This window comes from Scyliorhinus torazame, chromosome 19 (genome assembly GCF_047496885.1).
Source record: "Scyliorhinus torazame isolate Kashiwa2021f chromosome 19, sScyTor2.1, whole genome shotgun sequence".
In the NCBI taxonomy this organism is placed as follows: Eukaryota; Metazoa; Chordata; class Chondrichthyes; order Carcharhiniformes; family Scyliorhinidae; genus Scyliorhinus; species Scyliorhinus torazame.
Window position 1 is genome coordinate 84,047,209 of NC_092725.1, and position 25,686 is coordinate 84,072,894.

The 25,686-nt window shown below is 52.0% G+C and overlaps 1 protein-coding gene across 1 annotated transcript in view; it reads left to right on the forward strand.

Moving 5' to 3' along the window:
* The window catches only part of LOC140396264 (cystine/glutamate transporter-like), a 93,563-nt gene that overhangs the window by 16,132 nt on the left and 51,745 nt on the right, over positions 1-25,686 (forward strand). Inside the window, exons 3-5 of the mRNA XM_072484631.1 lie at positions 4,597-4,712; positions 21,191-21,316; positions 21,736-21,835. Of these exons, the coding sequence (XP_072340732.1) occupies positions 4,597-4,712; positions 21,191-21,316; positions 21,736-21,835 (342 nt within the window). The remainder of the gene's footprint in view (positions 1-4,596; positions 4,713-21,190; positions 21,317-21,735; positions 21,836-25,686) is intronic.

The following is a 25,686-nucleotide window of genomic DNA, read 5'->3' on the forward strand; positions in this document are numbered from 1 at the left end:
GCAACATGCGTGCCCTCGATTTCCCGCTGGACCTGGGTATCCCGGTGATTGTGGAGAATCCTGCTACCCAGCTTTTGATCCAGCTCAAAGTTAATACAGTCAGCTGCCCAGGCATACAGGGTATCCGTGATGTCACGGATGCACTTGCGGACTGTAGGTTGTGAGATGCAGCACAAGTCCCCACTCGAGCCCTGAAATGATCCGGAGGCGTAAAAGTTCAGGGCTGCGGTGATCTTCACAGCCATGGGGTGCCAAGTCCGCAAGGACATAGCACAGGCGTCGCACCGTCTCCTTGTTAAGGCGGAGTCTCCTGCCAGCACATGCTGCCCTTCGTCTGCACAAAAGACCAATGACGCCTGTACATCTTGGGCTGCTGCTGGTGTCCCCCTCTGGATTCCTCCTCGGCCTATGGGTAGTCGGGTCTGCAGGGCATGCGGTGCCCCCTGCACATGGGGTGCCAACCCCAGCCTACATCGACGCTGATGCCACCTTCTCTGGCTTCTGCCCGCCAGGGCTGCTACCAGCACTGTGAGGGCAGCCGCTGCAGGATCAACAACACCATGCATTGTGAGGAATTGGAGAAGGAGGGAGACCGACAATCAGTTCGGGCTTCCACCCTAACTGATTTAAAAAAAGAAGTTCTATCTTCTTTTAAAAAAAATATTTTATTGAGGCATTTATAATTTTAACAATTTTCAACATCAAATATCAACAAAAACATAAACACAACAATATAACCAACTAAGCCCCCGAGCACAAACCCCAGCCAACATGGCTTACACAAACAGTGCCACCTTCCCCATCTCCCACGCCTCCCCTTTCCCTCCCCCCCACCCTCCCCCCCCTGCTGACAGCTTAGGCGCAATTCTCCCATCGGGAGACTCAGTCCCGACGCCGGAGTGAAAACCGGAGTGTTTTACTCCGGTGTCGGAGGCCGCTCCCAGCCCCCTATTCTCCCGTCCCCGGGGGGCTATAAGACCATAAGACATAGGAGCGGAAGTAAGGCCATTCAGCCCATCGAGTCCACTCCACCATTCAATCATGGCTGATTTCAACTCCATTTATCTGCTCTCTCTCCATAGCCCTTAATTCCTCGAGAAATCAAGAATTTATCAACTTCTATAAGACCATGGGCAAAGTTCTCCGGAAATGGCGCGATGTCCGCCGACTGGCGCCCAAAACGGCGCCAATCAGACGGGAATCGCGCCGCCCCAAAGGTGCGGAATGCTCCGCATCTTTGGGGGCTGAGCCCCAACATTGAGGGGCTAGGCCGACGCCGGAGGAATTTCCGCCCCGCCAGCTGGCGGAAAAGGCCTTTGTTGCCCCGCCAGCTGGCGCGGAAATGACATCTCCGGGCGGCGCATGCGCGGGAGCGTCAGCGGCCGCTGACAGTTTCCCACGCATGCGCAGTGGAGGGAGTCTCTTTCACCTCCGCCATGGTGGAGACCGTGGTGGAGGCGGAAGGGAAAGAGTGCCCCCACGGCACAGGCCCGCCCGCGGATCGGTGGGCCCCGATCGCGGGCCAGGCCACCGTGGGGGCACCCCCCGGGGTCAGATTGCCCTGCGCCCCCCCAGGACCCCGTAGCCCGCCCACGCCGCCTTGTCCCGCCGGTAATGTAGGTGATTTAATTTACGCCGGCGGGACAGGCAATTTATCGGTGGGACTTCGGCCCATCCGGGCCGGATAATCGAGCGGGGGGGCCCGCCAACCGGTGCGGCGCGATTCCCGCCCCCGCCGAATCTCCGGTGCCGGAGACTTCGGCAATCGGCGGGGGCGGGATTCACGCCAGCCCCCGGCGGCACCGCGTAAATGACGTCACCCGCGCATGCGCGGTTGCCGTCCTCCCCGCGGCCGCCCTGCAAGAAGATGTCGGATGGATCTTGCGGGGCGGTGGAGGAAAGGAGGCCCTTCTTCAGAGAGGCCAGTTCGCCGATCGGTGGGCACCGATTGCGGGCCAGACCCCTTTTGAGGCCCCCCGGTGCAGGAACCCCCCTCCCGCCCCCACAGGCTGCCTCCCCCAGCTTTCCCACGCTGTTCCTGCCGGCAGCGACCAGGTGTGGACGGCGCCAGCAGGAGCCTGTCGTGTTGGGCAGGTCGCTCGGCCCATCCGGGCCGGAGAATCGCCGCTCGCCTGTTGCAGACGGCGAGTGGCCATTCTCCCAGCGGCCAGCCGTGATTCTCACCGCGCCGGTTTGGTGGGGGTGGGAGAATCGCGTGTAGGTGCTGCGGCGGCGTGGCGGGACTTGCGCAGCGCCCCGGCGATTCTCCCACCCGGCATAGGGGGGGAGATTTCCGCCCCTTAATTTTTCTCAAAGAAGTCAATAAACAGCTGCCACCTCCGAACAAACCCCTGCAACGAACCCTTCAAGGCAAATTTAATTTTCTCAAGTCTGAGAAACCCCACCATGTTGCTAACCCATACCCCCGACTTTGGGGCCTCCGAGTCCCTCCACGCTAGTACGATCCATCTCCGGGCCACCAGGGAGGCAAAGGCCAGGACACTGGCCTCTCTCACCCCCTGGGCTCCCGGGTCTTCCGACACACCAGAGATCGCCACTTCTGGACTAGGCAACTCCCTCAGCTTTAATACCTCTGACATGACATCACCAAATCCCTGCCAGAAACCCCTCAGCCTCGGACATGCCCAAAACATATGGACATGGTTCGCAGGACCCCCTGCACAGCGCCCATAGCTATCCTCCACCCCCTCAAAGAACCTGCTCATCCATGCCAAGTCATGTGTGCCCTATGGACCACCTTAAATTGTATCAGGCCGAGCCTGGCGCATGACGAGGATGCATTAACTCTCCTCAGGGCCTCCTCCCATTACCCGGCCTTCAACTCCCCACCCAGCTCCTCTTCTCACTTTCTCCTCACCTCCCCTATCGGGGCTCCCTTCCCCTCCATCAGCTCCTTATAGATCTATGAGACCCTCCCCTCTCCTACCCCTGTTCTCTACACCACCTTTCGATTGGGTTTGTTTATTGTCACATGTACCGAGGTACAGTGAAAAGTATTTTTCTGCGAGCAGCTCAACAGATCATTAAGTACATGAGAAGAAAAGGGAATAAAAGAAAATACAAAATAGGGCAACACAACATATACAATGTAACGACATAAGCACTGGCATCGGATCAAGCATACAGGGTGTAGTGTTAATGAAGTCAGTCCATAAGAGGGTCATTTAGGAGTCTGGTATCCGTGGGGAAGAATCTGTTTTTGAGTCTGTTCGTGCGTGCTCTCAGACTTCTGTATCTCCTGCCCGATGGAAGAGGTTGGAAGAGTGAGTAAGCCGGGTGGGAGGGATCTTTGATTATACTGCCCGCTTTCCCCAGGCAGCGGGAGGTGTAGATGGAGTCAATGGATGGGAGGCAGGTTTGTGTGATGGACTGGGCGGTGTTCACGACTCTCTGAAGTTTCTTGCGGTCCTGGGCCGAGCAGTTGCCATACCAGGCTGTGATGCAGCCCGATAGGATGCTTTCTATGGTGCATCTGTAAAAGTTGGTAAGAGTCAATGTGGACATGCCAAATTTCCTTAGTTTCCTGAGGAAGTATAGGCGCTGTTGTGCTTTCTTGGTGGTAACGTCGACGTGGGTGGACCAGGACAGATTTTTGGAGATGTGCACCCGTAGGAATTTGAAACTGCTAACCATCTCCACCTCGGCCCCGTTGATGCTGACAGGGGTGTGTACAGTACTTTGCTTCCTGAAGTCAATTACCAGCTCTTTAGTTTTGCTGGCATTGAGGGAGAGATTGTTGTCGCTACACCAATCCACTAGATTCTCTATCTCCCTCCTGTATTCGGACTCATCGTTATTCGAGATCCGGCCCACTATGGTCGTATCGTCAGCAAACTTGTAGATGGAGTTGGAACCAAGTTTTGCCATGCAGTCGTGTGTGTACAGGAAGTAGAGTAGGGGGCTAAGTACGCAGCCTTGCGGGGCGCCGGTGTTGAGGGCTATTGTGGAGGAGGTGTTGTTGTTCATTCTTACTGATTGTGGTCTGTTGGTCAGAAAATCGAGGATCCAGTTGCAGAGTGGAGAGCCAAGTCCTAGGTTTTGGAGCTTTGATATGAGCTTGGCTGGGATTATGGTGTTGAAGGCGGAGCTGTAGTCAATAAATAGGAGACTAATGTAGGAGTCCTTGTTTTCGTCCTTATCCTGGAGCCCCTGGGGCAGCAGGTGTGGGACAATAAGGGGAACCTCCCATAGACTACCAGACCAGGATTTTCTAACAACATATTGTCACTCAGATTAAAAGATAAAAGCCCCCTGGAGGAGTTGGAGTGCGAACTACTGGCTCACCGTGCCGATATACCAGTATAATCAAGCTCATTATACTGCTGTTCTCCTATCCCCCTCTGTATTCATGTATGTGGAGGCTTTTGTTTTGCTTGCTGTGCTGCAACGTTCTTATGGTTTCATTGCTTTGTTTGTTAAAATGTAAAACTTCAAAAAATTTACTTCTTTTAAAAAAGTAATGGTGAGTTTAAAAGTATGCCAGTTGTTTCTCACAGGCTCACATTTACTCTGTACAAAGTTTACATTTGACACCAGTTGACAACTCACTCATGTATCCTCTTTGTTTTTGAGCAGACCAGCAATCACTGCTGTTGTTGGCTTGTCTTTTGGACGCTACATTGTTGAGCCATTCTTTGCCCCTTGTGAAGCTCCAGCTTTGGCAGTCAAACTTCTCACAGCGGCTGGAGTTTGTAAGTAACATTGTGAAATCTGTCAGTTTCATAAACTTGGTTTGTCAGTTACAAGATTACATCCTCAGGCCAGAATTTCCCCTTGTTTTTCACATGCATACAGTGTAATTTGAATGCGGTGATATTTAGATGTTCCTAAGGGCTGCAGGGGAGTGTCCCCAGCCAACTTGTATAGCTGTCTCTGTACCAGCTTCCCCTACCCCTTTCTCTGAGGCACATACTCGCAACTGCATCATCAGTGAACCTGAAGCTCAGCTGAAATATTTAAACAGCTTTGGCTCAATGAGGTGGAATCGAATCATTAACACATTTAACGGCTGAGTGCTTGGAGCCCCAGGCACCACCCCGTTAGCTATGTTACTCTGCGGTGAACACCCCGCCAAGGCTGCACTGTCACATTTCCTGCACTGAGGAACTCCGCTCGGCAGTGCAGGAAGAGTTCGTTATGCCAGACTCCCCCTCCCCCAACATGAGTCCTAGACCTCCCCATCGCTCAACCCACCTGTTGGAGGGTCCTCAAGTCACCCGCACCCACCTCATACAGGCAGGGCACACCTGGGACTGACCCCCGGCGCAGGTAAAATGCCACCTTGGGAGTGGCACCACGCCTGCTTGGCAGTGTCACCTGGCCACCCTGGCAGTGGCACTGCCAGGCTGGAAGTGCCAGAGTGTCTGGGTGGCATCTGAAGGCTCAGGGTGTCACCCATACCCACATACCACCCGGGGGCCTCCGATCATCTGGGACATTCCCCCCAAATGCCGTTCTGCCTGGCCCCCATTTCTGGGAACTAGTGTTAAATGGCATCCAGCTGGGGTCTCCTCGGTGAAGCCAGTAGGTCCCAGGAGCCGGTTAAATCTGGAGTCGGCAGAACCCTGCAAGTCTGGGTCCCCCGCATTGTGGGAAGGATCCAGATTGCAATGTCTCACGCCATCTCATTAGATCTCGCGAAGCGTAACAATCATAAAACCTGGAAGAGGCCTCTTGTGGGGTCTACTGCCCACGCCCCGTCGCGTTTCCGGTGGGACACAGCCAGACAACAAAGACAAACAGGCAAATCGAAGGACCCCACTGAAGCCATTTTGGAGAATTAGCAAGGGGAAAAAACAATTTTGCAGAGTTCCTTTCGGAAAGTGCGATTGGCAACTTGTAGAGCAGCATATTTAGCATAATTAGACCAAATTATGAGAAGGATATTGACACTTAACTTCCATTCCCGGAGGGGTACACAAGTAAGGATTGCATGGCAATTGCCCGGGATGTTCAAACTTCCATTGGGCAATTACCCTACACTGGGAACCATCCATCACTCTGATTTAAATTGCAGTCTTCAGATAGTTCTGATTGCCTTACAGGAATAATTACCCAATCAAAGGTTAGAAGAGTTAAAAATACTTTTAACTCCTGGGTAACTGTAGTACTGAATCCCCCCTCCTACCCCCACCTCTCTGACTAGCCCCCCAACTACCCCTGACTTCCCGATGAGTATCCTGACCAACCACCCTCTCACTGATTACCTGACTATCCAACCTCCTCACAGTCTCATCCTTCCCACCTATTTTCTTTACACGCTTAGCTTCTCCCTGGCTTCTAAAAGTGACTGGGATCTTCAAGCTTACCTGCTTTGTGGCAGCTGACGGTGTAGAAAAGGGGGCATGTATTCCTCCCCCTCGTCTCTCATGCACTTGACAGAAGGACTCAGGAACTCACTGCACTTCATTATTCTCACCCAACCCGAGTTGGAAGGTTAGACAAGAAAGCTATGGTTACATTTCAGTGCAAGTGTAGAAGCAGAGTGGTAAAACCACTGGGTGATTGCCACTCCTCAGTATCTATGGCCAATTGTTTACAGTGCATATGCCTGGTAAATAGATACGCTGGAAGTTATGGGCCTCTCCAGCGTAAGAAACTAAAAATCACTGAAAATAATTTGCAGAGATGATTAAAATAGGAGACATTGTAAATATTATGGGGAAAAGTAAACATTTGATAAGATGTGAATAGGCAAAAATACAGAAAAATGGAAATCCATTTCAATAACTATGAGATAATAAATTTTGGTTAAAGCTGATTGTTGAGGAAGAGCAGAAAGATTTGGTGGTTCAGATATTCCAGGGATCAAAGGGTTGGTGTATGAAGAGAGGTTGAACAGTTTGGGCTTGGACTCACTAGAGTTTAGAGAAATTGCAAAACTGAAGAAAGAGAAAGACTGAAGCTGATGTTGTTAGAATAGTGAAGATTATGGGGTGATTTGATCGATGTGTTTTATAATTCTGAAAAATGTGACAGTAGATAGAAACCAATAGTGTTGATAGTAGATAGAAACCAATAGTGTATTTCGAGTGGTTGAGGAATCTAGAATGAGAGAACATAAATTTTAGATTAGGACAGAGAACAGGAGAATTTCTTTTTAATAAAGATTTGAAACAGTAGAATGCATTAATGGGAGTGGAGACTATGTGTTGAATTCTATTCTGGGGTGCAACCCATCACTTCCTACAGTATAATGGTTGGAAGCAACACGTCCACAGCCAGTTAAGGGCTTTGGGACATTAATTGGCTTGAGGTGACTTCCACCCACTTCAGAAAGGAAGTCCTGCCTCCGAGAGCAGCTAGCCAATCAAATGACCTGCAGATCTCTGATCCCAGCAGCTCCACTGGGAGCAGTGACCACATCATAGAATCATAGAATCCATACAGTGCTGAAGGAGGCCATTTGGCCCATCGAGTCCGCGCCGACCCTCCGAAAGAACACTCTACCCAGGTCCACCACACCGCCCATCCCGCCCTATCCCAATAATCCCTTAACCTAAACTTCACATCCCTAGACACTGAGGAACGTTTAGCATGGCCAATCCCAGAGGAAGCGTGCTGCAATGGAGTCGAGATTCATGGTAAGTCTGGGGTATTGCCAGGACCAGACTGGCAGGCCCTGTCAAGGAGCTGACGGGGAGCATAAACAGGATAGACAGAGCAGGGGGAAAGGGATGAAGATCTTGGGAGACTTCCATTTGGCAAAAGGGGCCAGAAAGGAAGGCTCCCACTTGCTCAGCCACCAGCCTGACCAATTTTCCCATAGCTTGGGTGGATCTTTTGACACCTCCCCTGCTACTGGCAAAATTGTGACGGGGCTGAGTAGGTGAAGGAATGGTGCCAGTGCCCCTCGAACCTCCCGAACATGCCACCCCACCACTGGGGGCCCGAAGAATGCAGCCACATGTCAACCTCTAATAATGGGTTTGATAGAATCCATACGATGCTGAAGGAGCCCATTTGGCCCATCTGCGACAACCCTCCGAAATTGCACTCTACCCAGGTCCAGTACACTGCCATCCCGCCCTATCTCAATAACCCCTTAACCTAAACTTCACAGAGGAGGGCTGCGGACATTGGAGCTTGGTTAGCAGGTTTAGATGGTACCTACGAGGTGTGCGAGGGGGGGTAAGGGATTGATGCTGGGAGATGTTTTTTTGAGAGGATATGTAGGGGGGGATTTTGGGAGGGGGGGGGAAGGGGTTCGATGTTGATAATGGATAGGGGCGGGTTAGGCTCATGGGGCAGCGCCCGGTGGTATGATGATGGTGGATAAGAAGGGTGGGGGGGGGGTGAGAGACCCCAGTTAGGATAGTCACATGGAACGTGAGGGGGGTTAGGAGGTCCGGTCAAGGGTACTTGCACATCTTAAAAGTTTGAAAGCCGATGTAGCAATGCTGCAGGAGACTTACTTGAGGGTGAAGGACCAGGTGAGACTTAAAAAGGGCTGGGTTAGTCAGGTGTTTCACTCTGGATTTGACGGAAGGGCTCGAGGGGTAGCGGTAATGATCAGCAAAAGAGTACGCTTCCAGATGGAGAAGGTGGTGGCAGATCAGGGGGGTATATATGTGATTGTGACAGGGGCGCTGGAAGGGAGGTTAGTGGCGCTGTTATGTGTATACGGTCCCAATTGGAACGATGTGGGATTCGCAAAGAAGGTGTGAAGCACGATCAATTGAACAAAGACTAGAGTTGAATACAACTGAGGCTTTATTGCTCTAAGATGTGTGGCCTCCCACAGCAGCTGGTGAAATGGCTGCTGAATGGAGGACACGCATATTTATACTCTGTCTACTGGGCGGAGCCAGCAGGCAGGGACTACCGACGAACCTGTAGTACAGGTCCTACCTTACATCACCTGATACAGGTGTAACAGTGGTTTACCACAAGGTGTTTGGGGCCATCCCCGACTTGGACACACACGAACTGATAGTGGGGGAGGACTGGAACTTGGTGCAGGAGCCAAGGTGGGACAGGTCACGGCCACGCTCGCTGGTTCCATCAGGGGGGGGCGAAGGCGCTGGCTGGGCTAATGGTGGGAATGGGAGGGGTGGATCCTTGGAGGTTTCTACACCTGAGGGAACGGGAGTACTCGTTTTTCTCTGCAGTCCATAAGGTATCCACGCGGATCGACCTTGTCGTGGTGGGGAAGGCTTTGCTGGCTGGGGTTAAGGGTTACGGAATACTCGGCAATTGCAGTGTCAGATCATGCTCCGCATTGGGTGGATATGGTGCTGGAGAAGGTGGTAGCGCAGAGGCCGGGGTGGAAATTAGATGTGGGACTTTTGGGGGACCAAGGCTTCTGTGACAAAATTGAAAAGGTAATTAAGGAATATGTAGGTTTCAACTGTACGGGTGAGGTGTCGAAGGCAGTTGTCTAGGAGGCTCTAAAGGCGGTGGTGAGGGGTGAGGTAATTTCATTTAAGGCGAGGGTGGACAAAGTGGAGAGGTTGGAGCGGCAGAGGGCAATAGATGAGATGTTGGAGGTAGATAGGAGTTATGCAGAAGATGGGGACCCAGCGAAGCTGGAAAAGAGGAAGGAACTACAGGAGAGCTTTAACCGACTATCTACCAGGAAGGCGGTGCGCCAACTGAGGTGAGCAAGGGGTGCAGTTTACGAACATGGAGATAAGGCGGGGCCTTATGTTAGCAGGTCAGCTCCGGAGGGAGGCAGCGGTAAGGGAAATTGTTCAGGTGAGGGATAGGGCAGGGAAGTTGGTGGTGGCTCCGGATCTGATTAACAACGTTTTTGAGGAATTTTATGAGAGGTTGTACAGGTCAGAGCCACCTGGGGGAGACTGTGAGATACAGGAATTTCTAGATGGGTTGGAGTACCCGAGGTTAGGGGAGGGGGACAAGGCTACATTAGAAGGAGTGATAGTGGAGCAGGAGGTAAAGGATGCGATTGGGAGGATGCAGTCGGGGAAGGTGGCAGGGCCGGATGGGTTTCCGGTGGATATTATAAAAAATTCAAGGATAAGCTGGTACCCCTGCTGGTGGGGATGTTTGATGAGGCGATCGGGAAGGGGGTGTTGCCACAAGCTTTGGGGCAGACATCGATTTCCCTGTTGCTAAAAAAAGGTAAGAATCCGACAGTGTGGGTCGTATAGGCCCATATCGCTTCTGAATGTGGACGCAAAAGTATTGGCAAAAGTATTGGCGAAAGTATTGGCGGGTAGGCTGGAGGAGTGCTTCCTGAAGGTGATAGGTGAAGATTAGATGGGGTTTGTGAGAGGGAGGCAGCTCTTTTCAAATGTTAGAAAGGTATTGAATGTTGTTATGGCACCAGCAGAGGGGAAGGAAACAGAGGTGGTTGTGGCATTGGACGCTGAGAAGGCGTTTGACCGGGTAGAACGGGAGCCCTTGATGGCAGTTCTGGAGCGGTTTGGGATTGGACCAAGATTTATGAACTGGGTAAAGCTACTATATAAGGAGCCGAAGGCGAGTGTCCGCACAAACAACATCAGTTTGAGATACTTTTCTCTCCACCGTGGGACTAGGCAGGGATGTCCTATGTCCTCCCTGCTGTTTGCACTCGCGATTGAGCCGTTGGCTATCGCATTAAGAAGTTCCGGGGTATGGAAAGGAATGGTGCGGGTGGGGGGGGGTAGAGCATAGGGTGTCCTTATATGCCGATGATTTGCTGTTATACGTGTCGGAACCGAGTGTGTCGATATGGGGATTTGGAGCTGCTTCGAGTATTCGGGTCTTTCTTGGAATCTTGTGCAGGGGGTCAGGACTGAAAGCACTAGCAACAGCGCCGCTCACGATAGCCCCGGGAAATACTCAGGGAGTCTGGTAATAATAGCTTCATTGAGAATTTGGTGGCGGTTTCGCCAACACTTCGGGATGGGGGAAAGGGAAATACCGATTCGGGGGAACCACAGATTTGAACCAGGGAGGTGGGATGGAAATTTTCGGAAATGGGAGGAGAAGGGGATCAAGACACTAAAAGATTTGTTTCTTCGGGGTTGTGGTGAATGTATTATGCCAATAATCCACCATTGTATTTGTATCTGTGCTGTTGCCCTTGCATCTGTGCTATGCCTTTGTGGGCTCCTCCTATGGGCCATTGTATGGCATTATCCGTGGGGAACATGTTGGGGCCTGTATGGGCTCCGTCCATGGCTCCTCCCCTTAAAGGGAGGTATAAAGAGCAGTTGACCTGTAGGCGGTTCTCAGTATTGGATCAGTCGCAGGTAGGCACTGTTCTAAGTTGATTAAAGCCATGGTTTACTTCTACTCTTGTCTCAAGTGAATTGATGGTCGCGTCAATTTAATCAACTTAAATGCAACTATGGAATCGGCCCTCAAACCTGACCGACTGGAACGCGATCTGCAGGCCGCGGAGGCGAAATAAATTTTTTCGCACTGGCTCCGCTGCTTCAAGGCCTATCTCGCAGCCTCCTCCATGCACGGGTGAGCCATCGAATCTCTGTTCAACTCGACGAGGCCTCCTCCTATGCAGATGCCCTCGCGATGCTCGATCACCTCTATAAACGGCCTGTGAACGAGGTCTACGCGCGACACATCCTCACCACTCGCCGCCAGTGCCCCGGGGAATCGCTAGAAGACTACCTACGCGACCTCAAAGCCCTCGCACGCAACTGCAATTACAAGGCCGTAACGGCCACTCGACATATCGAACTCGCCATTCGAGACGTCTACGTGGTGGGAGTCTGGTCCACCTACGTGCGACAGCGCCTACTCGAAAAGGGGGCCCTGGATCAGACGGTAAAGTTAGCCTCCTCTCTGGAAGTAGCGTTACAGAGCCATAACGCGTTCCCGGCTGACCAGGCGACCCCATCGTGGACCCCCGACCAAAGACTACCCAGGCCTGTGCCGTGCGGCCGCCCGCCCATCATGGGGGGGCTACCCTGCTATTTCTGCGGCCAGTCCCAACACCCCCGGCAGCACTGCCCGGCCCGTAAAGCGAACTGCAGCAGCTGTGGGCGAAAAGGACATTTCGCCAAAGTCTGCCTGGCCAGGTCCAAGAACTCTAACTCACAGGCCTGATCCTCAGACTCACAGGCCCACAGACCCCGCAGTGTGGCAGCGTGTCTGCCGACTCCGCCCCCTGTAGACGCGTCATCAGCCTCGTGCTATCCGTGGGGGCAGCCATCTTCCAGCCCTCATAGCACGTGTGACTCACGGGGACCGCCATCTTGGCCATCCTCCCCCACGCGGCCGGCCATGTGAGATCCATAGGGGCCGCCATCTTGGATGCCATCTTCCTCACCGTCCGCCACGTTCGACCAACGGGGGCCGCCATCTTGGCTGCCATCTGCTACGCCGCTTGACGGGTATGATCAACAAGGGCAGCCATCGCGGAGCTGCCCCAGCACATCCGACCACGCCGGCTACCCGCAACTCAGTACAGTCACCCTGGACCAGTCGCGACCCAAACACCTCCAGAGCTCCATGATGACCGTCTGGGTAAACGGGCACGAGACGCCTTGCCTGTTCGACTCCGGGAGCACAGACAGCATTCACCCAGACATGGTAAGAAGCTGCTCGCTCCCAATTTTCCCGGCGCACCAAACCATCTCCCTCGCCTCTGGATCTCACTCGGTGCAAATCCAAGGGTGCACTACCGCAACCCGAGCAATACAGGGCGGCGAGTACGCCAATTTTAAATTATATGTGCTCCCAGAGCTCTGTGTTCCTCTCCTATTGGGACTAGATTTCCAATGCAACCTCAGGAGCCTAACCCTGAAGTTTGAGGGAGGCCTACCCCCCACCCACCATATGCAGCCTCGCGACCCTAAAAGTCGACCCTCCCTCACTCTTCGCAAACCTCACCGCCAACTGCAAACCAGTCGCCACCAGAAGCAGGCGGTACAGCATACAGGACAGGACTTTTATCAAGTCCGAGGTCCAGCGACTCTTGCGGGACGGAGTCATCGAGGCCAGGAATAGCCCCTGGAGAGCTCAGGTGGTGGTCGTCAAGACTGGGGAAAAGAACCGGATGGTTGTAGATTACAGCCAAACCATAAACCAGTACACGGAACTCGATACGTACCCCTTTCCTCGGATTGCAGACATGGTAAACCAGATCGCACACTACCGGGTGTTCTCCACAGTGGATCTGAAGTCTGCATACCACCAGCTCCCAATCCGCCCGGAAGACCGTCACTACATGGCTTTTGAGGCAGACGGCCGCCTCTTCTACTTCCTTTGGGTCCCCTTTGGCGTCACAAACGGGGTTTTGGTGTTCCAAAGAACAATGGACTGAATGGTGGACCAGTACGGGCTGCGGGCCACATTTCCGTACTTGGACAATGTCACCATCTGCGGCCATGATCAGCAGGACCATGACGCCAACCTCTACAGATTTCACCTAAACGCCTAAACCCTAAACCTCACGTACAACAATGAGAAATGCGTTTTCCGCACAACCAGACTAGCCATCCTCGCCTACGTCATGGAAAACGGGGTTCTAGGACCTGACCCTGACCGTATGCGCCCCCTCCTGCAACTCCCCCTCCCCCACTGCCCCAAGGCCCTGAAGAGGTGCCTCGGGTTCTTTTCATATTGTGCCCAGTGGGTCCCCAACTCTGCGGACAAAGCCTGCCCACTAATCAAGGCCACCAACTTCCCACTGGCGACTGAGGCCCGCCAGGCCTTCAGCTGCATCATGGCGGACATCGCCAAAGCCGCGATGCACGCGGTGGATGAGTCCGCCCCCTTCCAGGTGGAGAGCGACACATCAGAGGTCGCTCTCGCCGCTACCCTCAATCAAGCAGGCAGACCGGTAGCGTTTCTTTAGCGTTTCTAGCACCCTCACCACCTCTGAAATTCGGCACTCCTCAGTCGAAAAAGAGGCCCAAGCCATCATGGAAGCCGTACGGCACTGGAGGCACTACCTCGCTGGTAGGAGGTATACGCTTGTCACCGACCAACGACCGGTAGCCTTCATGTTCGATAATACGCAGCGGGGCAAAATCAAAAACGATAAGATCTTGAGGTGGAGGATCGAACTCCACCTATAATTACGATATAGTATATCGGCCTGGGAAGCTCAACGAGCCCCCAGATGCCCTGTCCCGCGGCACATGCGCCAGCGCACAAAATGACCGACTACGGGCTATCCACGATGACCTCTGCCACCCGGGGGGGTCACCCGGCTTATCCACTATATCAAGGCCCGCAACCTGCCCTACTCCACCGAAGAGGTCAAAGCTGTAACCAGAGACTGCCAAATCTGTGCGAAGTGTAAACCGCACTTCTATCAACCAGATAAGGCCCACCTGGTAAAGGCCCTTTGAGTGCCTCAGTATTGATTTCAAAGGGCCCCTCCCCTCCAATAACCGCAATACATATTTCCTCAACGTTATTGATGAGTTCTCCCGCTTCCCCTTTGCAATCCCTTGCCCCGACATGACCACGTCCACCGTCATTAAAGCCCTACATAGTGTCTTCACCCTGTTGGTTTCCCCAATTATGTCCACAGTGACCGGGGCTCGTCGTTCATGAGCGACGAACTGCGTCAGTACCTGCTCAGTAAGGGCATCGCCTCCAGCAGGACTACCAGTAATAACCCCAGAGGAAACGGGCAGGTGGAGAGGGGGAACGTGACGGTCTGGATGACCGCCCTACTGACCCTGCGGCCCAGGAATCTCCCAGTTTCTCACTGGCAGGAGGTCCTCCCCGATGCGCTCCACTCTATTAGGTCCCTACTTTGCACGGCCACAAACCAGACCCCTCATGACCTAGAAGATCCACCTCAGGGGCCTCGCTTCCGTCCTGGCTGAAGACACCGGGGCCAATCCTACTCAGAAAACACATCAGGAGCCATACGTCCGATCCTCTGGTAGAGAGGGTCCAGCTTCTACACCAACATCCAGTACGCTTATATCGAACACCCCGATGGCCGACAGAATACGGTCTCCCTCCGGGACCTGGCGCCCGCCGGTTCCACCACCACCACCACCACCACCCCTCCACCATATCCCGACCAACCTAACATGACCAGCGCCCCGCCCCTATATGGCTCCCATGCTCCCTCCTGCCCGCCATCCCCGCTTCACCGATCCACAGGAATGAAGAGACGCTCCCGGAGTCCACGTATGTACCCGCACCGCCGCCCTCACTACCGATGCCAGCATGGACAAGCTCGACACCCGGACCAGCAACAACACCAGAGCTTTGGCGATCACAGCGCACAATCCGTGCGCCGGACCGGCTGAACTTATGAACCCGTCACCCCTGCCGGACTTCATTTTTTTAACAGGGGGTGAATGTGGTGAATGTATTATGCCAATAATCCACCATTGTATTTGTATCTGTGCTGTTGCCCTTGTATCTGTATCTGTGCTATGCTGTTGCCCTTATGGGCTCCGCCTATGGGCCATTGTATGGCATTATCCATAGGGGAACATGTTGGGGCCTGTATGGGCTCCGCCCATGGTTCCTCCCCTTAAAGGGAAGTATAAAGAGCAGTTGACCTGTAGGCGGTTCTCAGTATTGGATCAGTCGCAGGCAGGCACTGTTCGAAGTTGATTAAAGCCACGGTTTACTTCTACTCTTGTCTAGAGTGAATTGATGGTCGCATCAGGGGTCGGTTTGCAGGACTGAATGAGCTGGAAGCGAAGTATGGGCTGGAGCAGGGGGAAATGTTTAGATACATGCAGGTTCGAGATTTTGCCAGAAAGGAGATACAGGGCTTCCCGATGGAGCCGCCCTCCACATTGCTGGAGGAGGTGCTGACGACAGGGGGACTGGAGAAGGGGGTACTGTCAGCGGTTTACGGTGCTATTTTGGAAGAGGAGAAGGCACCACTGGAAGGGATCAAAGCAAAGTGGGAGGAAGAGTTGGGAGAGGATATGGAGGAGGGGTTCTGGTGTGAGGTGCTCCGGAGAGTGATTGCCTCCACCTTGTGCACGAGGTTGGGGCTGATACAGCTGAAGGTGCTAAACAGAGCACACCTCACGGGGGCGAGGATGAGCCGATTCTTTAAAGGAGTAGAAGATGTGTGTGAACATTGCGGGGGGAGCCCCGCTAATCACGTTCGTATGTTTTGGTCCTGTCCAAAGCTAGAGGATTACTGGAAGGAGGTTTTTCGGGTAATTTCTAGAGTGGTGCACGTGAAACTGGACCCGGGCCTCCGGGTGGCCATATTCGGGGTGTCGGACCAGCCAGGGTTGGAAATGGGTGCGGAGGCAGATGTTGTAGCCTTCGCCTCGTTGATCATCCGAAAGCGGATCCTGATGGGTTGGAGAGCAACCTCTCCACCCTGTGCACTGGCGTTGCGGGGGGGACTTGTTGGAATTCTTGACTCTTGAGAAGGTTAAGTTTGAACTGAGGGGAAGGATGGAGGGGTTCTACAATTCATGGACATTGTTCATCATGCACTTTCAAGAACTGGATAACATCGAACATTAGTTGGGGGGGAGGGTGGGTGGGAGGGTTGTGCGGAGAGGGGCGGTGTGTGATGATGGTGACTATGGGTGATTCCTGATTCCTTCTTGTCATTTGTTTGTGTGAACATGCGGGCAGTTGTTTGGGGTTTGGTGGGAGGATGGGATCGTTGTTATTGACATGGGGATTGACATATTTGTTACTGGTTATTGTTTGTTGTTGGTGGCTGTAAATTTGGGAGAAAATGTGAAAAAGGAGGAGAATAAAAAATATTTTTTTAAAAACCTAAACTTCACATCCCTGGACACTAAGGAAAATTTAACATGCCAATCCACCTAACCTGCACTTATTTGGGCTGTGGGAGGAAACCAGAGCACCCGGAGGAAACCCACGCAGACATGGACAAACTCCACACAGGCTGGAATTGAACTTGAGTCCCTGGGACTGTGAGGCAGCAGTGCTAACCACTGTGCCGCCCCAGTTGAAGAAAATTTTATATTATGTAGGAAAATAATACACTAATTTTCATATTTTCTACAGTATACAATTTTTTAAAAAAATAGTAATTACATTTTTAACATTTTAGACATAAATGTAAGGCAAAACAAACATAAAGCAACCTTTCCTCCCACCAGCCAACACCCATAAACCAGAAACTCAACCCCCCTCCCACAGCAGCAGTCAATTCCTTAAAGTGAGAAATAAACGGTGCTTTCTCTTATGAAACCCTTCCACATTCCCGCTCAAAGTGAACTTAACTCTCACCAAACACAGAAATTCCATCCAGTCCCCCAAACGTGCACAGGGTGGAGAAGCTGACTTCCACCTGCCTCCTAGCCACCAGTGAGGCGAAGGCTGACCCAATTACCCCCACCCCTGGCTGCAGCTCCAACAGGAGCGACACTCCGAATATGGCCCCCAGGGGACAGGGTTGTAAGTCCATTTGTAAGATCTCCAACATGATGCTGAAGAAGGAGCCCAGAACTTCCTCAACTTCAGGCACGACCAAAACATATGTACGTGGTTAGCCGGCCCTCTCCCACACTGCTCACAAATGTCCTCCATGTCCTCAAACAACCGACTGATTCTCGACCTCATCAGGTGCGCCCTGTACACCACCTTCAACTGTATCAGCTCCAACTCGCACAAGAGGTCGATACTTTCACCCTCCGTAACTCCTCGCACCACAACCCCTCCTCCAGCAACCTCCTCAATTCCTCCTCCCACTTGGCCTTCACCCTCTTCAAAGAACCACATCCTCCTCCATAATCCTCCCATAAATAGCCAAGGTGGCTCTCCGCTCCAACCCCATCACTGACAGAACCCCCTCCAGCAAACAACGGGGAAACATCACCGGAAATGTTGGGAAAGTCCTCCTGACAAAATCCCGCACCTGTATATACATAAAAGCCTCGGTCTGCGGATCCCAAATTTCTCCCTCAACTCTTCCAAACTTGCAAATTGTCCTCCCAGGAATAGATCCTTTAGTGCAACCACACCCCTTCTCCTCCCAGGCCCAAAACCTAGCATCCAACCTAACTGGTTCAAACAAGTGATTCTCTCAAACTGGCATCAATTTCGATGCCGTCCCTAATTTAAAATGCTGCAGAAATGTCCATATCTTCAGCGTCGCCATTGTCACTGAGCTACTCGAGTACTTCACTGCCGCGAATGGGAGCAGCGCCATAGCCAACCCCACAGCCCCAACCCCCTACACAAGCCTGCCTCCATCCTCACTCACATTGCTTCTGACTCCCGACCCCAACCCTGCACCTTCTTGGCATTCGCCATCCAATAGAAATACAGAGGATTCAGTACATTCAAGCCCGCCAACTGTCGCCCTCTCTGAATCACTGTTTTACGAATCCTGGTGACCTTCCCAGCCCAAATAAATGACGAGATGAGCCGCTCCCCTCCCATGAAAAATGCCTTTGCCAAAAAGGCCGGGAGGCACTGGAATAAAAATAGAAACCGTGGCAAGATATTCATTTTCACCGACTGCACTTGGCCCGCAAGCAACAGGGGGAGGCTATCCCACCTCTGCAAGTCTGCCTTGACCCTACCCACCAGGTTCGTGACGTTTATTTATTTAATTTTTAAATGTATTTTATTACAAACATGCATCAAAACAGATTCCAGCAAGTAAACACCCCAGGAAACATACTTCCCAGCAATCAACTATACAGTCAGTACAGATTTTTCCTCTTTTTCACTCCCCCCAGCCCCCTGCGACGGACAGCTCCTCAAACACGGTCACAAACATCACCCATCTTTTCTCAAACCCCCCTGCTGAGCCCCTTAACTCATACTTTATCTTCTCTAACCGCAGAAAATCGTACAGATCACCCAACCAAGCTGCTACCCCCGGTGGCGATGCCGACCGCCACTCCAGCAAAATTATCCGCTGTGCAATCAGAGAGGCGAAGTTCATGAAGTTTAATGTACTGAGCCGAGCCCAATCCTGAGCTACCTGCACCCCCAAATATCTAAAATGGGTGGCCGCCACCCGAATCCGTAACCCCCCCCCAAGTTAGTCCCTTTTCCCAGCAGGAAAACCGAAAAGCACTCTACCTTCTCCAAATTTAGTTTGGATCCTCCCACCATGCCCCTCCACTTATACGAGTCCCTCAGTGTAATGGCCAAGGGCTCTATCACCAACACAAACAAGAGAGGGGACATGGGATACCCCTATCTCATTCCCCTCTGTAGCTGCATGTACCCCAAACTCACCTCATTCGTACAAACGCTCACCTTTGGATCTGCATATAACAACTTGATCCATTGCATAAACTTAGGCCCTACCCCGAACCGTTGCAGCACCGCAAACAAATAGTTCCACTCGCCCCAGTCAAACACCTTTTCCGCATCCAACTCCACTATGACCTCCTGCTCCTCCCCCTCTGCTGGGGACAGAACCACATTTAACAGGCGGCACCCATTCAATGCTAACAGCCTCCCCTTCACAAATCCCATCTGGTCCTCCTGCTGTAGGCACCTCCTCAATCCCTATTTACATGGGCAGCACGGTAGCACAGTGGTTGGCACTATTGCTCCACAGCACCAGGGTCCCATGTTCGATTCCCGGCTTGGATCACTGTCTGTGCGGAGTCTGCACGTTCTCCCCGTATCTGTGTGTATTTCCTCCGGGTGCTCCGGATTCCCCCCACAGTCCAAAGATGAGCAGGTTAGGTGGATTGGCCATCCAAAATTGCCCTTAGTATCTAAAAGATTAGGTGGGGTTACTGGGTTGAGGGGATAGGGTGGAGGTGTGGGTTTAAGTAGGGAGCTCTTTCCAAGGGACAGTGCAGACTCGGTGGGCCGAATGGCCTCCTTCGGCACTGTAAATTCTATTGGCTCCTCCAGCCCAACCCTGCCCTCCTCCCCCAGCATGGGATACTCCAATCCCTCCAATATCTCCTGGGGGCTCTGACCTACACAATTTTTTATAGAAGTCGGCAAATACCGTATTCAGCTGCTCCAGCGCTGACACAACCCCCCCGCTCCATCCAGAATCTGAACAATCTCCCAAGAGGCCGCTTGCTGTCTAAGCTGGCCCGCCAACAAACGACTGACCTTCTCCCCATACTCATACACCCCCCCTTTGCCCACTTCATCCTGTGTACTACTTTCCCCATGGATAAAAGATCAAACTTCGTCTGCATATTGTTATGGGCGAGGTGTTTTCAGAACCCCAAAATGTATCATGGAGTTCACCCAACTCCCACCTTTAATGGATTGTTGCTTTTGAAGCACACGGCTTGTTCCTCAGGTGTGGTATTACAATTATGGACACGTGGGTTTTTAAACAAAACAATGTTTATTCTATGAACTCAATTTAACCTTTAAGATAACCCCAAAAGTCTACAACACTAAATAATCCTCCAACTTGTTCCTTTAAACATCCAAAAGACTTAACCTTCAAAAACAGACATGAGGTTACATTCAATATATTTGTAGTCTTTGGATTTACAGACATCAACAGACCAGTTCTGTGTTTTCTTCCTGCTCCTCTCAGCAAAACACACAGACACTCCCAGCTTTCTCCTCAAACTGAAACTAAAAACTTCAAAATGGCCGAGCTGAAGCCCAGCTCCACCCACACTCTGACATCACTGCATTTCTGAAAGGTATATTGCTTAAACACCCATTTCTTAAAGGTACTCTCACATGACAATATTCTCCCTGCTAACCAACAACTCCGGCGTGGGATCCTCCGCGTGCTTCTCGTCCACTTCCAAAATCCCCTCAACCAACAGCTGGCATTCCTCCCGAGCCTCCTTGTCAACCTGCTGTGCCTTATTTGAGATAATCCCCCCCCCCCCCATACCAATGATGGCGAGATCTCCCCGTTGTTATTGAATCTAACAATCATCTATGACCCCTGCCATCCTCCCACAGAAACCCAACTCCGTCTCTGTGCCAATCACCTCTCCAAGACCACATTCCCCCAAATGCGGTACATGACCTGTAATAACAATAGCTGAATATTCAGCTTTCTCACACCTGGCAGCAACAACCTCCCCACGACAAAGAAATCGTTCCTCGAATATACACATGCACGGGAGAAAATAAAGAATACTCTCTACGGCCATGGGTCTGCTCTCCCCATCTCCTTCATGAACGTCACCACCACCTTCAAGGTTCTGCCAAAGTATCACCGGCCTGAACAACAGATGCTGACAGACCTGCTGAGTATTTTAGACAGTTTCTGTTTTTAATTATAATTTCAAAAAAACATTGTTGGCTTAGTTTGGTGTCTTACACAAACATATGACAATGAATTAGTTGTTTTTTTAACTTCCTGCAGCATTGGTGGTGTATATAAATTCCTGCAGTGTGAGCTGGACCGCCCGAATTCAAGTCGTCCTCACAGTTTTCAAACTGGCAGCATTGGGATTGATCATTGTTCCAGGGATGATGGCTTTGGCCCAAGGTACGATTTACCCAGAAAAAAAAAAGACACAGGGCGGAATTTTCCCAGAATTGGGCAAAGGCCGATGCCGGGCGGGAAAAGGGCCGTTGAAGCCGTTGATAGCAACGGTGGCTGTGTCTGAAAGAAAATCTCAGCAGGTGTGTCCCTCAGTATAACGCTGGCGGGGCGGGGTGAATCAGGGGCGGTGCATGTGACAACAAGAATTCCATTTGTAAGCTATGTCAATTATTCCTACATGTGTCTGTTCAATTTTTCGTATACCAAACTATAAATATCATTCATCATTTTTAGTGGACTTGTGACTTATCGTACCAGTTATTAAATGTCTATTGAATATTGACAAGTTGAAATATATTTGTGATCTATAAGACTTTGAAATATTTATCTTGAATTGAACCCAGGTTCCCCTCTTTTCACAGGTCGCTTTGAAAACTTTCAAAATGCTTTTGACAGTAGTACAGTCACATATGACAGAATTCCGCTGGCTTTCTATTCAGGCATGTTTGCTTACAGTGGCTGGTACGTAAGCACTTCAATAATTTCCAATATTTGTTAGCTATGCGGAGAGGTTGAATAGACTCGGACTGTCTTCATTAGAACGACGGAGGTTGAGGGGCAACCTGATAGATGGCTACAAGATTATGAGAGGCATGGATAGAGTGGATGGGCAGGCACTCTTTCCCAGGGTGGAGGGGTCAGTCACTAGAGGGCATAGGTTTAAGGTCCAAGGGGCAAAGTCTACAGGAGACGTGCAAGGCAGGTTTTTCACACAGAGGGTGGTGATTGCCTGGAACGTGCTGCCAGGGGAGTTTGTGGAAGCAGATACATTAAGTCCGGTCCTGGAGCAGCGAGCCAACTCGGGAGCGACACCCCGGATGTGGGGTGTGTTATTAGTGGCGGTGCACAATAGTGACCGGATGGAGCGTAGAGCATCAGGGAGGGCCTCCTGCCAGCGAGAGGCTGGGAGGTTCCTGGACCGTGGGGCCAGCTGGACGGTCCTCCAAACCGTCCCATTCTCCCATTCTACTTGCCCGTTTCCCCGGGGTTGTAGCTGGTCATCCTGCTAGAGGCTATACCCCTGCTGAGCAGGAACTGATGCAGCTCATCGCTCATGAATGAGGATCCCCTGTCACTGTGGATGTAGGCGGGGAAACCGAACAGAACGGAGATGGTGCTGAGGGCTTGGACGGCCTGACAGTCACAGTCCCGGATGAGTGGGATTAGGGCCCGCCAGAAGTCTTTGATGGACTCACCAGGTAGTTGCGAGCGGATGGCGAAGAGCGTGTTCGTCTTCTGCGCGTAGTGTCCTTTGAGAAGTTCCATTGCTTTTTGTGTAATTCGTGGTGTCTTGGATCAACGGGAACACGCTGGAGCTCAGTCTGGAGTACAGGTCTTTATCTTCTGAGCCTCCGTTGGCGTGGGGTCCGCCGCGTTGTTGTAAGCCTCGAAACATGCTAGCCAGTGAGTAAAGTCTTTCCTGGCATCGGGCGAGTGCGGACCCAGCTGCAGGTGATCGGGCTTAATTCGGATATCCATTCTGTGGAAAATCTGACTGTAATAAATTGATGCACGATCAATTGCACAAAGACTAAAGTTGGGTACAACTGTGGCTTTATTACAGTCAGATGTGTGGCCTCCTGCTGCAGCTGGCGAAATGGCAGGGCACTGGAGGTCATGCATATTTATACAGTTCTCCCTGGGCGGAGCCAGCCGGCAGGAGCTACCGGCGAACCTGTAGTGCAGGTCCTACCTTACATCTCCTATAACAGTGGTTCACCACACAGTGACGGTTTGGGAATTCTCGGGTTCTTGCCCCCCCCACACAAACGCCATGATTAGCCTGTCTATGTTTTGGAAAAGGCCTTGGGGATGAAGATCGGGATGGATCTAAACAGGAAGAGGAACCTTGGCAGTACGTTCATCTTGATCGTCTGCACTCTTCCCGCCAGGGAGAGTGGGAGTGAGCCCCACCATTGAAGGTCTTTTCTTACTTCCTCCACCAGGCTGGTCAGGTTCCACTTGTGGCTCTGTGTCCAGTCTCTGACTATTTGGATCCCCAGGTAACGGAATCTGTTCTGGGCTGTTTTGAACGGGAGCCCCTTCAGTTCTGTCCCTCCCCCTTTTGAGTTCACTGGGAATGTCTCGCTTTTGTCCAGGTTAAGTTTGTAGCCTGAGAAAGTTCCAAACTCTTTCAATATTTGCAGTATTGTCTTCAGTCCCTCCTGTGGCTTCGAGACATAGAGGAGCAGGTCATCTGCATAGAGTGAGACTCTGCTCTCTGTCTCCTCTCCGGATTCCCTTCCAGCTTTTTGCATCCCACAGGGCTATCGCCAGGGGTTTGATTGCTAGCGCGAACAAGAGTGGGGCAGGGGGCAGCTCTGTCTTGTTCCTCTCTTAGCTGGAAGTATTCAGAGCTGGTGGTGTTAGTTCAGACACTCGCTTTGGGAGCGTTGTACAGGAGCCTCACCCAGGCGGTGAATCCCGCTCCTCGCCCAAACCGGTCCAGTACCTCGAGGAGGTAGTTCCATTCGACTCTGTCAAAGGCCTTTTCTGCGTCCAGGGAGACGATCACCTCTGGTGTTCTCTCCCCAGGTGGGGTCATTATCACATTCAGCAGCCGCCTGATGTTCGCTGTGAGCTGCCTACCCTTCACAAAGCCCGTTTGGCTCTCTGCCACCACCACTGGTACACAGCCCTCCAGCCTTTTGGCCAGGACCTTTGCGGGTATTTTCACATCCACGTACAGCAGTGAAATGGGTCTGTATGATCCACATTCCGACAGGTCTTTATCTTTTTTGGGTATCAGTGAGATTGTGGCCTGCGCTAGCGTTGGGGGTAGGGTGCCCCCTGCCAGTGAGTCCGCGAACATGTCCCTTAGGTGTGGGGCCAGGACTGGTGCAAATTTTTTGTAGAAGTCCGACGGGAACCCGTCGGGTCCCGGTGCCTTCCCCGGTGATTTCTCCCAGGTCTATTGGTGCTTCCAGCTCCCCCTGTCTGTCTTCCCCCACCACTGGCAGTTTCAGTCTGTGTAGGAACGGTTTCACTCCTGCATCCCTGTCGGGGGGCTCGGAGGTGTACCGTCTCTGGTAGAAGGTCTCGAATGCCCGATTGACCTTTGGCTCTGTTACCAGTCTGCCTCTGCTATCCTTAACCTGCGCTATTTCCCTCGTGGCTGCCTGCTTTCTCAGCTGGTGAGCCAATAGGCGGCCAGCCTTGTCTCCATGTTCGTAGAAGGTCCCCCATGTCTGGCGGAGTTGGGACACTGCTTTCCTAGTGGATAGCAGGTTAAAGTCCATCTGCAGCTTTTTCCTCTCCGCCAACAGCTCTACGGTCAGGGCCTCGGAGTACTTTCTGTCGATTTCCAGAATGGAGTCTGTCATAATATCCACTCATGTATATAATGAGATGCAGACAGGCAGTGATTGACACACAGGCTAACCAATGAACACACACGACACATAACAACCAATCACCAGACAGGACACCACCACTATAAAACGCACCGGGTGTTAAGACTCTCCCTCTCTCTACAGGACACAGCTACTGAGATAGTAAGAGTGCACAAGCCAGTGAGCACTATCACCGTGAGGTAGAGAGTTAGTCTGGTCAAGCCAGTAGGAGGTTATCAGTTAGATTGATAGAGTCTCAACTCTCAGCAGACTATGTACAGCAATCAGGAAGTTCAATAAAACAGTGTTAGACCATCTCCTGTGTCAGAAACCTGTTTCTAGTTTCACTGCATCCAGTTGCAGTCAACGTTGAACCAACTTACTTAACACATCAGAGTCCACTTGCTGTTGCCTGGCCACCCTCTCTTCCCTATCTCTGCTTGCCTTGTAGGCTATGATCTCTCCTCTGATCACGGCCTTCAGTGCCTCCCAGAAAGTGGAGGGTGAGACCTCCCCATTTTGGTTGTTACTAACGTAATCGCCTATGGCCTGTGATATCGGGGTCGGGCCCTAGAACTCCGTTCTGAACCACATAGCCGAGGATGGCTAATTGGTTCGTGCTGAACACACATTTCTCCTTGTTGTAGGTTAGGTTGAGGAGTTTGGCGGTGTGGTGAAATTTGGAAAGGTTAGCGTCGTGGTCCTGCTGATCGTGGCCGCAGATGGTGATGTTATCCAGGTACGGGAAAGTGGCCCGCAGTCCGTACCGGTCAACCATTCGTTCCATCTCCCGTTGGAAGACCGAGACCCTGTTAGTGATGCCGAAGGGAACCCTAAGGAAATGGTAAAGGCGGCCGTCCGCTTCAAACGCAGTGTATGGGCGGTCCGCCTTGCGAATGGGGAACTGGTGGTCGGCGGATTTCAGGTCTACTGTCGAGAAGAACTGGTACTGTGCAATCTGATTGACCATATCAGATATGC